At 39.7% G+C, this 14,350-nt stretch overlaps 1 protein-coding gene across 1 annotated transcript in view; it reads left to right on the forward strand.

Moving 5' to 3' along the window:
- The window catches only part of grm8a (glutamate receptor, metabotropic 8a), a gene marked incomplete at both ends in the record, with an annotated part of 184,711 nt that extends 180,614 nt beyond the window's left edge, over window positions 1–4,097 (forward strand). Inside the window, 3 exons of the mRNA XM_079235931.1 lie at window positions 1,984–2,124; window positions 2,524–2,629; window positions 4,048–4,097. Of these exons, the coding sequence (XP_079092057.1) occupies window positions 1,984–2,124; window positions 2,524–2,629; window positions 4,048–4,097 (297 nt within the window). The remainder of the gene's footprint in view (window positions 1–1,983; window positions 2,125–2,523; window positions 2,630–4,047) is intronic.
- Window positions 4,098–14,350: the final 10,253 nt, after the last annotated feature.

Below are 14,350 nucleotides of genomic sequence, written 5' to 3' on the forward strand. Positions count from 1 at the left end.
CACTCCATCTGTTCCGTCCTGTTCCAGCCACTCACTGATCCCTGTGTCAGTACAATTCAAATGAGTTCTCATGATCTTTCTTTGCTCTTGTCGTAAGTCTCAAACAACTGCAAAATTCAGTCCCCTAATAGCGCGTCGTCGTTTTGTGTGCTTGTGCGTCTCCTGTGGTTGAGGCAAAAGTCAACAGTGTGAGTGTAAACTGCCATCAGCGCCTGCAGGGGAGCTGCAGGCTCTCTCTTTCTCTCACTCGCTGTGTGTGTGTGTGTGTGTGTGTGTGTGTGTTTTCACCTTTTCGTTGGCTACGACCAACTCTGTTATCAATCGACACCTTTGTTCCTCTTCCTCTCTTTTTTCTTAACACAATTTTTCACATGATTGTCATTTTTTTGAATGAGGATATTTTTGGAGTGATGTAATCAAAAGCCTGTTTGAAGGTAGAGCTTTAGAGTTCTGGGAATGCTTTGAGATCTAATATGTACGGACATATGAATGCGTATCATTCAAAGGAGCAAGATTAGATCCATGATATCTTTGTGGAGTGATTTAATCACATTTGCGAATAAGCTCTTGTTGAGGTCAGAGTTAAGCGGTCTGTTCAGATTTGGTTTAGAAATTAGAGACCTTTGACTAAAGCGTGTGTGACTGCCGGCATCATTTTCCAGTGTTCTCTGCTTCCTTTGGAGAACATAATAGTCTGGTCAAACACAATCATACCAGGGCAGCTCATGGCCATTTCTTCTTATTTTTGGTTCCGTCCATTTCCAATTTTTCACAAATGGCACAATGTGTTCGCAAAATAAAACATATTCTCGAGGCATATTTACACCATTTACAGGCTACAATGAATTCTGAATTAAATGAGCAAATAAAAAAAAGAGAACTAAGTGCACCCTGATAGTTTTGTGCCCTGAACGGCTTGGTCTCTGTATTATTTAGTGCGCCAGGAATCTCTATAGTTGCAGTTATCAAGTGTGTATTTAATGTATGTACTGTATGTATATATGTGCATGTAGGTACCATGTATGTATTTTACTGATGAATGATTCATGACGTGGTTGCATCACTTTTTATTGAGCATTACTACATAAAGGGAGTTTGTCAACAGTGGTGGAGCAAACATTACCCAAAGCACCACTATGTGCACCCACGTTTCCACTTTCTCTCCTGCTCTCTTACTCACTTGCTCTTGCTCTCCACGGGTCCCTCTCATCCTTTTCTTCATTCTCTCGCCATGCCTCTCTTTTACTTTCCCCTCCTGGCTTCGTCCCTCCATTTCTACTATTCTCTCGTATAAATCCATCTATCCATCCATCTCACCCCTCCCTTTTTCTGTCTCCCTCCCTCTATATTCTCAGACAGTGCTCACCCGATAGGCTTCATGTCTTGAGAGCTTGTCAGCTGTGTCAGGTCTCTCCTCCTCCAAACTACTCTCTGAAACTCACTAAGGACCTGAGGACGAGTGCCCAGTCCTCTGCAGTCTGCTTCACTGTCTTCTTGTTTCATTATAACTGCCGTCCAACTTACTTGGCAGAATTCTATGAGGTCATAGTCTTAATGTAGTCGGGTTTATATAACAATTCCTGCCTATATTACAAGTCATCATATCTCTCCTTCATTCCACTGCATAATCATTCCACTGGAGACATCTAGTCGACTATACAGGACAATATGTGCCTGTTTCAGCCTACGGAAGAAATGCTAAGAATCACTTCACATTCACACAGAAAAAGTCAAGCTCTGCAGCACACAGGCAATTAAGCAAATTCACCAGTGCGTCATTGTCGGTGTCACTACACAAATGTTCTGCTAATTCTGCCCTTGCTGGACCATCTTCTGCTACCTGTTTCGTCCCCCTTATCTTTCCTCCTACTCTTTCCCTCACCAGACACAGTCTGTAGTTGGACAATTACACAGACTATCTCTGACAACTTGAAATGTGATAAATGACTCTTGCTCTCTCCCTCTGTGTCTCTCTCCTCCTAGATGTACATCCAAACTACCACCCTGACCATCTCTCTCAGCCTGTCTGCCTCTGTGTCTCTGGGGATGCTCTACATGCCCAAGGTCTACATCATCCTCTTCCACCCCGAGCAGAACGTACCCAAACGGAAACGCAGCTTCAAGGTGAGGCCATGGGAAATACTTCAGTCTTACATGTTACATTTTCGTAATATTTTCCCTATCTCAATGGGTTTAATGTCATATTTTGACCGATATTTAAATTATTCATGCTGATGAAATGAAGATAATACATTTAACGATTCACTATGTAGAATTACATTGAACTAAATACTAAGGCTGCCACAACTATTCCATTAAATTAAATTAAATTGATTACAAAAATATTTGCCAACAATTTGGTTATTGATTGGATCTATGCTTTGATGCAAGACGCTTTGGGGCAACGTCTCCGGCAAAATAGTTGTCAGTTGCAGCCCTACTAAAGAGGGGAACCAGATCTTGTACCACACAATCTTCATTTCCAGTGAATGAATTTATGAATGTGAATGCATGATGATACAGGCAATTGTGACAGCTGCCACCATGTCGGCTAAACTGAGCCAGAAGGGAGGAGACCGGCCCAACGGAGAGGTGAAGACTGAGCTGTGTGAGAGCATGGAGACCAACAGTGAGTAAGAGAACACCAGAGTCTTATACCTATACATACAACAAACTAAAAAAAACGATATCTTCCGCTCCAGTTTTATTACATGAATCCACATAATGCTTGAATACATGTTGAGAGATCAACGCAAAAGCATACACACAAAATAATACACATACACGTAGAGGTTGAAACTGTATTAGCGAATAGGAAAAATGATAACGCAGTATAACAACTATACAATGGAGTTATTTACTCTTTTATTCAATCAAATATCATACTGCCAACAAGTGGGTAGCACATCATATGTTCTCCTTAACTGCATGTCATGACGGAGTAGCACAATACGAACAAACAAACCCTATTTTCTGGAGGATTTTTAGTTTTGCTCCAATCAAGTAGAAGTTTAATTTCAGTTTGAAAATTAATATATTGCCTGACTTTTTTTGCATGGCAAAAACAGCTGCAACAGTGACATGTGCGTGTGTGTCTTAGTGCATGCACATGCATGATTAGCTGCTCGTGTGCATGTGTGCACTCATGCTCTAGTCTGAGTGTCTATTAGTCTGGTTAAGTGTTGATTAGTGTGTCCTTTGGTGTGTGTGTGTGTGTGTGTGTGTGTGTGTGTGTGTGTGTCTCTAATCTCATAAATGTGTATGTCTCAGCCGTGCTGTGCATGCGTTTCTGTGCACTCCATGAATAGGGCATGTAGGGTAATCACTTTCTGACCTGTGTTTTCACATCAGCACTTTATTAGCACCAGTGAAGGAAGCGGGTCACAGTTCATTCATTTAGCCAATAGTTAAACTGCTTAGTCATCTCCTCTCATACTTCACTTTACAAGCAATGCAATTGCAATTGAACAAGGTGGTCACAACATATGTATACAACAGTGATGAGCAGACAGCAAGTTTAGCCGTGCTCTTTGGAAAATATCAACAAAAAGCTTTGGCCATTTCTCAAGTGCCTTAACATGCATTTCTTTGATAAATGTATTTTTTTTTCTCCCATTATTCCAGCAGTGTGATGGCAAAGCACAAGTGAAATAAAGAAAAAAATAAAATAAAAGGGTTGTATGAAAGCATCAGAGTATAACAGTGGTGCAGTTAGAGGCCTGACGTTGCTGCAAAAACATTGACATTTACCATGGAGCGCCTGAGGGGACACAAGACATAATGGGTTTGACAAAAAGCCCCAACTACTCAGGTGGACTGTGGATGTGACATTGTTACGTGACCATTGTGACAAAAATCGGCTCTGAACTGCTCTTTCTTATGTTCCTTTTCCTTTCCTCCTTCCATACCTCCAATCGGTCCCTTCTCTTCCATTCTCCCCTTCTCTTCTCATTCTTTTTCTTCATTGTTCTTGACCTCATCTTTGCCCAATTTTGTTATCGCCTTCTTTCCTCCTGTCCATCGTCCACCATTTTCGTATTCACGCAGCTTCATCAACTAAGACGACATATGTCAGCTACAGCAATCATGCCATTTGAAGGGACCACCGAGGATGAAGAAAGGGATTGTATAGGAGAGGGGTCGGTGTCTTGGGGCAGAGCCAAGCGAAAGGAGGAGCCGTCGTTCTCAGCCGATTGGTAGAAGAACCGGCGGACAGACTGAGCGCCCAATGGAATCCAAGCATGAGACATTTTGTATTGTTCAGCATCAAACCACAGAGAGGTGGGACCACATAAACAGCCAGTCAGTGTGCCTGCTTTCCTGCTCACACCTCATTGGTCCTACCATGAACTTACCCGTTTAAAAAAAAAAGAGACAACATTCAAAAAAAGAGACATACCATATGACACTTTGATGGACAGAGTAACTATTAAAATCTACACGCAAAAAAAAAAAAATCATTAAAAGAAAAAGAAAAAAAAAACTCTCAGAAACCATGTAGACATTATATCTAAAAGGGCAACTGTGGCGCTGGAAAAGAGATTTAACAGATTACATTTTAAAAGATATTTAAAAAGAGAAATGCCAGAGAAAATCTATGAGACTCAAACATGTTTGTTGTTATTCTCTACTTGTGAGTATTTTTGTGGTTGTGACGATTTTTTCATTCTTGTCTCACCGTTGTCTGATGGATCGCCCTTGCATAATGAGATGAGTGTGTTTCCTCTTGCTGTCTTGGCTAACCGGGTTGTCGCCTTGGGTTGTGAACCTGTAAAATGCCATGGTTGAAGCATGCCAGTTTTTATACAAAAAGGAGATTTATTTATAATAAAGGAATGTTTTGCAAATGTGTAGATTTGGTGGTCATTTGTATGTTTGTAGTTTTGAGGGTGATCCCTTCCTTCAATGATCTGTAGATACATGTATGGATTGTGGATTGTGGCAATGCACCATCCATTCAAATGTCAGCATTACTTCCCACACAAATGAATCATGCTTTTTACATGTAAATGTAGATATGTAATTGATTAGTCATCACGCTTACAGCAGAATACTGTGTGGCTTTCTATGTTTCCCCACTCACATTGAGTGTAATAGTCCCCTACTTTGATCCATACTAAAACATCTCAACAAGAAATACAGAAGTACAATAAATATATATATATATATATATATATATTCATGTTCCTATCAGGATGATTTGTAATCACTTTGGTGATGCCCTAACTTTTAATGTAGCAGATCCAAATTCATCATAACTTTTGTCATAATTTTGGTTATGACATTATGACGTTATGACATTATGTCCCATCAGCCTTAGCTGTACTTTGTGTTTACGACTTGAGTGAATATGCATGCCCTGACAAAACAGCATGATTTTTCCTCTCTCTGTGCCAACATTATTTTCAAGCCTTTCATTAATCCCATCATTTAACAAATCCCGTGGTGATATCTCGCAGAAGCGATCTCTTGTCGAGCAAAAGTCCTCAAGTCGCCGCTGCCCTCCTCCTCAACTGTCCCTCAGCAGTGTGGTGATCTCTCCACTGACAACATGTTGGAATCTGTGGGAGAGAAGGGAGGGTGTGACCATGAGAGAAAGACATAGAGATGAGAACAAAGTGGGCAGAACTCCACTGTCTGTTTATTTACTGGAAGCTGCTCAGGAAAGATTTGAAGCGTGTTTCATGACCCAAAGCCTCAGGGAACTGGTTTACGAGCCAAATGCTAACTTTTACAGAAGTGTTGTCGTCAAAGTAGTTGCATCATGGCAAATGAGTAATCAAATCTATTTTACTGGCATGTGTATGTAAGTTGTACAGCTGATAGCAACTTTTTCAACAAGGCTTCCTAATTTGACTTCAGTATGAAACGAAAAAGTAAATTTGTATGTTCCTCTTACCTGTCATCTTTCCAAAATGTCATATTTGTTCCATGAAAATAGAGCTGTAGAGATGGGGAAAACTAATCAGAGCACTGGTGACTGGGTATTGCATAATAACTATGTTGCAGCAGCATATGTATAACCTGCTACATCATCAGCAGATCATAATGCAATGCAGCTAAATGTTATGTTAGAACGTCTCTTGCGCTTGCTAGCACTATCACTCTGGTTCTTCGTACTTTCTGGAGTTTTCACATCAAAAGTCCCTCTCGGAATTGTGGGCAATCCCCATATGAAGCAGATGTCGGTAAATTCATGTTTTTCTGTCAAGCAGTTGATTCGTGTAAACAAAGGTTGGATTAGCTGTCTGACAAACGTGATGAAATAGATAACCGTCGAGGGATCTAGAGCCTCGTCCTTCGACACTTGTTGTCATCACGCGTGTAAATCTGTCCGAGAGTCAGCCTTCGTTTCCCGGAAAGAAACCAGATGGAGGATCTTTTGGCCTTGTTGTCACTCAAGTCGGTGAGTGATACAGCTGGTTTGTGCACAGGGTTGATTGGATGTAATTAATTAGTGCTGAATCAGCCTGACAAAAGTGACAGAGCACAGATGTGGAAGTCTGACCAAAACCCACTATATATATATATATATATATATATATATGTATATATATATATATATATATATATATATATATATATATATATATATATATATTACTAAGAGGCTGCTGTATATTAAAAGGTAATACCAAGTGTTACAATGTTGCCTACAGGGCCTGACAAAGTTGCTGCCGTTGACATTTCAAGGGCTTAAATGCATGGAATTTCCATTGATCACATTTCAATTTAAGAAGCCACTGCAGCAGATACTGTACCCATAAGCATGCCTTTATTTTAAAACACCCACTTTGACACGCAAATAATCTCATTTCTATGCATATTTTAGACGAGACAGCGTGCGTCAGGTGTCTCGTCTGTGCAGCACAGCTCGCCTCAGGTGTAAACAGCACACAGTGCAGCCAGATTGTGCGCACTAAACAGGATGATTGATATCATGGCGTTACACACAAGACTATATATGGGTATAACAATACAATTTTTCATGGTAACTACTTCTCAATAATTCATGATACATTTTTGTATTCAAATGTATGCATTTGAAGTTAAAAAAAAATTAGATATGCCATTGTGAGCCAGATTTGAAGAGTCATGAATTAGTTCAGCATTATCATGTTAAACGTGAATTGAGGCAATCAATTGGAAAACGTTGTGTGCACTCAAATTCAGGTTCTCTTTGGTTTTGTATTTCAAAGGTGCTAAAGATACAACTAAAATGACCTGAACACAGCTTTTGTAAATAATAAAATGATGAAGAAATTCTGTTTCGTAAATCAAAAAAGTATCTTAATATTGCAATTAATCAAGCACACTTTCAAAACTGACCCAGGTCAATTCACATTTGAGGCTTTGTGAACACAAAGGAACACAAGAGTGTCCTTTCCTTTTGTTGATCTTAGCTCTGAGTAATGGGATTTTTAAAATTGAACTGATTAGACATTGTTCCACTGGGTAGATGTGAGGTAGAAGAGCACCTAATGACCTTTTTTGTGTGAAGAGAAGACAATGCCTCACTGCACAAGCCGTAATGCCAACGATTTAGCTCAACGATTTGGAGGAAGAAAACAGTATTTTCTCATTCATAAAACACTTGTTTCTTTTTCTTTTTTGGATCAGTATGTTTTGGTTTGTGATAGACGCTGTTTTCTCATTCCAATTGCAAACCGTATGGCAGGGCATCTGCAGGATATGCCTTCCAACAGAAGCAATACGCTACGTTGTCTCCAGCCCACTAATTCAATTACCCATCTCAGACTGCTGCCAGTGTGGCCAATGAAAGAGAAAACAGTGGGAGGCTGAAGAACGCTGCTCTCTTTGCGAAATCACACCTCTTCCCACTTGAAATGAGTGTGTTTAAGTGTATGAGTGTGTGTGTGCTGCAAGAAATAAAGCAGATGGTTCACCACAGTGTGATGTGTGTCCGTGTGGACGGGGAATTGAGGCGGCGATGCGGAGGGGCCGATTGGCCTGGTGGATGCTGTCACCATGGCGTCAGATGTCCGTCAGTCAGAGGGTCCTGATCTGGGTAGCTTCCATCAACATTTCAGGATCACTGTTTGGAATCACACTGACGGGTAGATACTACCATATATGTGAGCTATTCATGAGGGTGTGTGCTAGTAGTGTCAGCAAGCGGTGGTCTCCTTTAGGGTTGATTGACATTACCATTTTATGACACTCAGAACCATAAAATGAAATGAATGATGACATCTTGTAGTCTTTCCACAGCAGTTTTGAGAATTATTCTGTTAATTAATAGATGGACGGGCTGATCTAGTCACAGTGTGATGCCATAAAACAAAATTAAGTACTGGAAGTTTTAAATTGTTAAACTTCACAGGGCAGTGTTACGGTATTACATTATACCAGGGTATTTAGAAATATTGTCATTAATACACTCAGTTTCCTTTGATGCTGTATTGATGTGGTGTATTTTAGATTAGATTAGATATTCTTTATTCGTCCCGCAGTGGGGAAATTTGCATGATTACAGCAGGAAACAGGTTAAAGTGCACATAGAGGCATAGTCAAATTCAAATAAAAAATATGAAACGGTAAAAAAACAGTACAAAAATAAATATATGTACAGACAGAATAAATATAACTAATTTAATTGTGCATCACATGCCAGAGGTCAGTCTCTACTGGTGGAGGGGTCAGCTGAGGATGGTGGCCTCGAGTGGAGGGATCACATTATAGGACTTGTGGGGGAGAAGTCTGTGGTTTAGTCTTCTTTCAACTACAAAAGCAGTTTCTAGCCACACATTTTGAAATGTATTCAAAAGTTACAGAGAGAAAGACAGTGACAAGTGTGTGTGACGGTATGAAGTTAGCAGTAACGTTATAGCTGTGAATGTAGCAGTGCAGTGTGTGCACAGTTCAAGCATCTGACTCATTGTGAAGACGTTGTTGTGAAAAAGGGCCTTTATTATGCTCTTGATGACGACTTGCTGTATATGATATAATATCCAAAGACATATTATGCCATCAGTAGAAGTTCCCCGAAGAATATGAAGAAATTAACAGATCATGAATTTTAGTGCCCCATACACAGCATGGAGAAATCCAAAAGCATGAAAGGCCTGCTATTCCGAATTGCAGTCGCTAAGTTATAGTTGGAACACTTGTTTTTCAGGGAAGGGGCAGTTTAACATAATTGTATTTGTCTGTGAATTTATCACAATATGTCTTTGTTTCTATTCCTCTATAAACTTCAGAGAAATGTTTGCATCCAGGGAAGCCTCAATTATCACCTTCCCAACAAATCCTGGACAGCAACAAGTTTAAATGATGTTACTCTTCTCTCTTCAGACACTATTGCATTGTTTCATGCTGATTAAGTGAATAACAGTCCTCCACATTCTGAGCCCCAGCCCTTCGTCAAAACTCTTTGTCGATCTCCCAAGCCCAACCAGTCCAAATAGGGCCTCTCGTGTGACACAGCAAAAAAATGGACTTACTTATGGATGAAATAAGATTGATCAAGCCTTGTTTACACTCATTAGCTTGCTCTCAGTGTGCAGCACATGGCTAGAGTGAAGCGAAGACCGTTCAGGTACCAGGCAGGGAGTGGGAACTTTCAGTGTTGGCCGAGTTAGATACGATCGCTCAAAAATCTAAACTAAAATAATTATTAAAAATACTTAACTTCACACATACTGTATACTTATAATAGACCTATGTTATATATTATATTCTGAATTTATTAATATAGTTACGATATTAAAAAAAGTTTTTTTCTTTTTTCTTTTCTGAGTACTATCATGAACTAATATACCACTAACACATATATGCACGTATTATCTATGTTCACAAGGGTTTACTGTATAGTATACCTTTTTAAAGTATTCAATTAGACCTTGGGGTTTAGGAGATATTCAGTATTTAGTTGAATGCAAACCATTTGCAATTTTCGCCATTAAATTGTCTGGGGTAAAAAAAAAGGTTTTAAACCTTAGACAGGTAAACATGTCATCAGGAGCTTAGAGGAAGATTGTTTTGTATTAAATTTATTAAAAAATCTGTTTTACAATTGGAAGGATTTTTCATTGTATTTTGTTTTTGTTTGGTTTTCTTCTTCATCCCTTTGCTACTGGCATGGGAGAGTGACATTTATATTGTATATTTAGTAGAACATATGAAGGTGTGTGTGTGTGTGTGTGTGTGTGTGTGTGTGTGTGTGTGTGTGTGTGTTGGGGGGGTGGGGGGGAGTGCAGAGTTGTCTCTGTCAGTCCTCTGTGCATGTGCTTGTATAAAGATACCCAGGTGAGGAGACGGGACACCTGGGGGAGACGGCAACAACAGCAATGTGTGACACACACACACACAAATAAACACATTCGTATTTTCAGATATTTTTGTTCAGTCTGTCGCTGAACAATTGCAGCTCAAGCAAGAATTCTGTAAAATTGGCACGTGCATAAACACACAATCTAAAGTATAATGGTTATGCGTCGCTTGTTATTTGTAGCGATGATGTTGACGAGCTTTAAAAATATCACAAACTCTCTCTCCATTATATTTTTAACACCCCGTCATTTCACAGTCCCTAATTTTGTCTTTTGGGACACATAACTACATCACTACCCTTGTGACAGTGTGTGTATGTGTGTGGTGTGTGTGTGTGGTGTGTGTGTGTGTGTGTGTGTGTGTGTGTGTGTGGTTGTGTACACTTATACGCTGTGCAGAGTTGTCTCTGTCAGTCCTCTGTGCATGTGCTTGTATAAAGATACCCAAGTGAGGAGACGGGACACCTGGGGGAGACGCCAACAACAGCAATGTCTCACCTGTCAATCAAGTGCTTCCCACACTGTGATGCTGAGGAAGAGGAGGAGGAGGAAGAGGAGAAGGAGAAGGAGGTGGAAGAGAAATCTGAAATGCTTCCATCCCCTTAATGAGGAAGGCTTCCGTTTGGGACTTGAGAGTGCTTAAGGAACGGAACAGTGACTTGAGAGGGAAAACAAAGAAAGAAAAACAGTGAAAATATAAAAAAAGCAGCCTGTTTCTCTGTGTTTAAGGTTTCTCAGGCAGCATGCAAAACCTCCCAGTCGAACTAATTAGCTTTGTCAGATGGCCTGTGCCAGGGGAAGCTATTACCTTAAATAGACTCACCACCAGTGATGCAGATCCTGGTTCTTACAGATGTTTGCATGCCTGTTGAAGATACAGCTGGATGCAGGCACTCTCCCAGTTATGAGTATGATTGCTGATGCAGAATTAAAATAGATAAATGGGGAGTTCTCAAGGAAACCATGTGTTGAACGGCAAGCTTGCATTGTTACATACTAAACATGCTGGTTCAGAAATGAAAATCTCTACATGTCTATTTGAGTGAATTAAAAGAGGGCATTGAGGGCACTAAAAGTCCACCAGGAGTTCTGGAAGGATTTAACTGTGGATACATCTTGCTGCTATGGCTCGCTATACACCTGTTCTCCCCATTACTTTCTGCTAACCCGAGTTAATTACACAGAAGTTTAAAATACTGACCAAGAAACACTTTAATTCTTAACTGGTCGGCATGTATAAAAACACAATGTTATATACTTGGTTTATAAATAACTGCCATGGTTAGTTTTAAAGTTAGGATTGAATTGTTTAGTTAAGATACAATTGGGTAAATTTTATGTCATTTAATTCAACCAGCATCTTGTTGTTTGTTCGTTTCTTACATGTGAAGGAGACATTAAGGCGTTGAGTACAATTTGCGATCAAAAGCCATGATCTGCGCTCCCTTTGATCTCTCACGACTCGCATCACGCGCTTTGGAGGGATACCTGAAAGGAGGGAGTTGGGTTTTTCAACTGGATACTTTAGCTACTTTAGCTTTATCCAGCTCACTTCCTGGTTTCTCTAACGTTACCGACCCAAGCTCCAATCTGTTTTAACCTTCGTCTTGTGTTCGCTTTCTGTTACCATCTCTTGTGTTAATGGTTTTGACTCATGTCTTAAATCAGCTGTAAAATACACTAAAAACAATTATCGACATCCAATTTGTTTCTCATCTATTGGTTACCTTGTTAGGCTTCCTTATCCATGGACATATTGTTGTATGTTTCAATATTTTTGGTGTGGGCTTCTGGGCCTTTTCTTTGTTAGCATACCCTTTGATTTCAATTAAAAGAATTGTAAAATTAACCTAGAGAATCATATAAATAAATAAAAGGTTGTTGTGTTACCTGACTAGTACTGAGGGGTATTAGAACACATCTCTTAAATAAATTTGTTTAATTTTTTATTTTAATTTTAATATTATTAACTATAGTAACATCTATGGTGTTACGGGTCAATTTCGACCCATATATATTTACTTCAAGAAACAGGCTAAAAAGTATTTTTTCCAGCAATAGAACTTTAATACAAAAACAAACTGAAAAGCAGAACAAGTCATAACACAAATTATAGATTTGCAAGGTCAAAACCCTAACAACACAACGGTCATAATTTCAACCAAAGCATTTCATAATTTTGTTTTATTTTGTTGAAATAGAGGTTCCTGACATAGTCAAAACACCTTGATGCAATAAACACATTTCATGTGGTTCTTTTATGCATTTAAAACCTAAAACGCAAGAGGAAGGAGGGTATCTTATAGCTAATTAGAACGTTTACGCTTAATTTGCTTGTAACACTTGTCACCTCAGTTCATTTAAGTGGTCAAAGATGTTTTTTTTTCGTGGAAAAGCACAACATAGTTACTTTAACAACAGGTGCAGCAGGTTTTTAGTTCAGGTCATGATTAAAATTCAACGTATTAAAATAGTTTGAGAATACACTTTTAATTGCTGTGTACTTTGCTACTTTTCTATTGGAAACACCGTCCGCTAGCAGCACATAGGTTTGGACACTTCTTGATCTCTCCTTCTTTGTATTTATGTATTAATGTTCATGAATAAAGAATGCTAAGAGTCTACTTTATGTCGAGATAAAATGAAGGCCGCATTTAAATGATTAATGGGCAAGTACAGCTCGACACTTTCAACGGAGAAAGAAAAACATTTACTCTTGATTTCCAAAATTTGACCTATTAATGTCTAATGGGTGTCAGCTCCCAGTCAAACTCCTCCCATCCAATGATGTGCTTTCTTCCAAAGAAAGCTACAACTCTCACATACTAATAAAGGAGCAGGAGATAACACTATAATACCATGACCTTCTCCTCCGGTATCATAACAGGACATCTGTCGCTGAGGGGCAGATTATCTACACCCCTCTAAAGTCACATGTTGACAAGATTATGAGGTGCAAGGGTGAGAGTCTGTGGCTAACACCTATGGAAGCAGCTGCCGAGTTTACTTACAGCTGTTATTAGCTACAGTACTGGGCTGCCTGTGTGGCGATAGCATCTGGTGTATGGCTCGGTAAAAGATAGATACTGAATTCTTCTGAAGAGAAGCAGATGAAAGGGAACTGGAATTTCAGGACATGGAGAGGGAAGTAAGGGGAAAGAGGGTGTGGAGAAGAGGAGGATGACTGGGGAGAGACAGACAGGATACAAGATCACACGATGAAAGGATTTCTGGCTCCGAAGATACATACTAACATCATGCATCCTTCACTTTGACATCCCTCTTTTTATAGCTGTCTGCATGCTGGTTATTGCTTCCTGGAAGGGGATGAAAATGAGGCGACGGCAGAGGGAGAGAGTGCTCCTCCCGGTTTATCGCTCGCTACATGGCGCTGTCGCACGTCTAGCCTCTGCTCAGAGTTTGCTACATGTGGCTAACATCTGCTGAAGCACGTGGCTGTATGGATATTAGAGGGAACGGAACGGGACCAGCATTTGTTTTGTAACAGGCATTAATGTGCGTTTCCAGTTCACGTCCACCTTTTGAGCTAATCTGATTTCGCTGGATTATGTTTACACCTTTGAAATATTCCTCCAGTTTGCACATTGGAAATGGTTCTGTTGTCCAAAAGACGCATGACTCTCCTGTAATATTCTCTTTCGTGCTTCTATTTAATGTGATGATGACCACGCCATTCACAAAATATCTGCAGACAAATGCTTTATATTGGGAAGTGAGAAGTGACACATTAGTGTATCGCAGCATGTCAAGAAAAAAATCCCCTTTTCAATCTTAGTGTATGTTAGACATATTTATATCTAGAATCAGCTCCAGGAGTGCAGTAAAGGCTTTACTTTAAGTGCCTACAATAGCTGAACCTCTTTCGGCAATAATGCAGTTTTTATGAGTCAGAACATTCTCTCTTGTAATTATGGGAGGGTTATGTTGCTTTCTGACAGATTATCTTTTCATGAGCACAGAGCAGCATACATCTACCAACACGTCATGTTAGGAGAGACGCTGCTCTGCTCTGAAGTAAACAGAAGCAGTGACTGGTG

Source organism: Taurulus bubalis, assembly GCF_910589615.1.
Source record: "Taurulus bubalis genome assembly, chromosome: 20".
NCBI lineage: Eukaryota > Metazoa > Chordata > Actinopteri > Perciformes > Cottidae > Taurulus > Taurulus bubalis.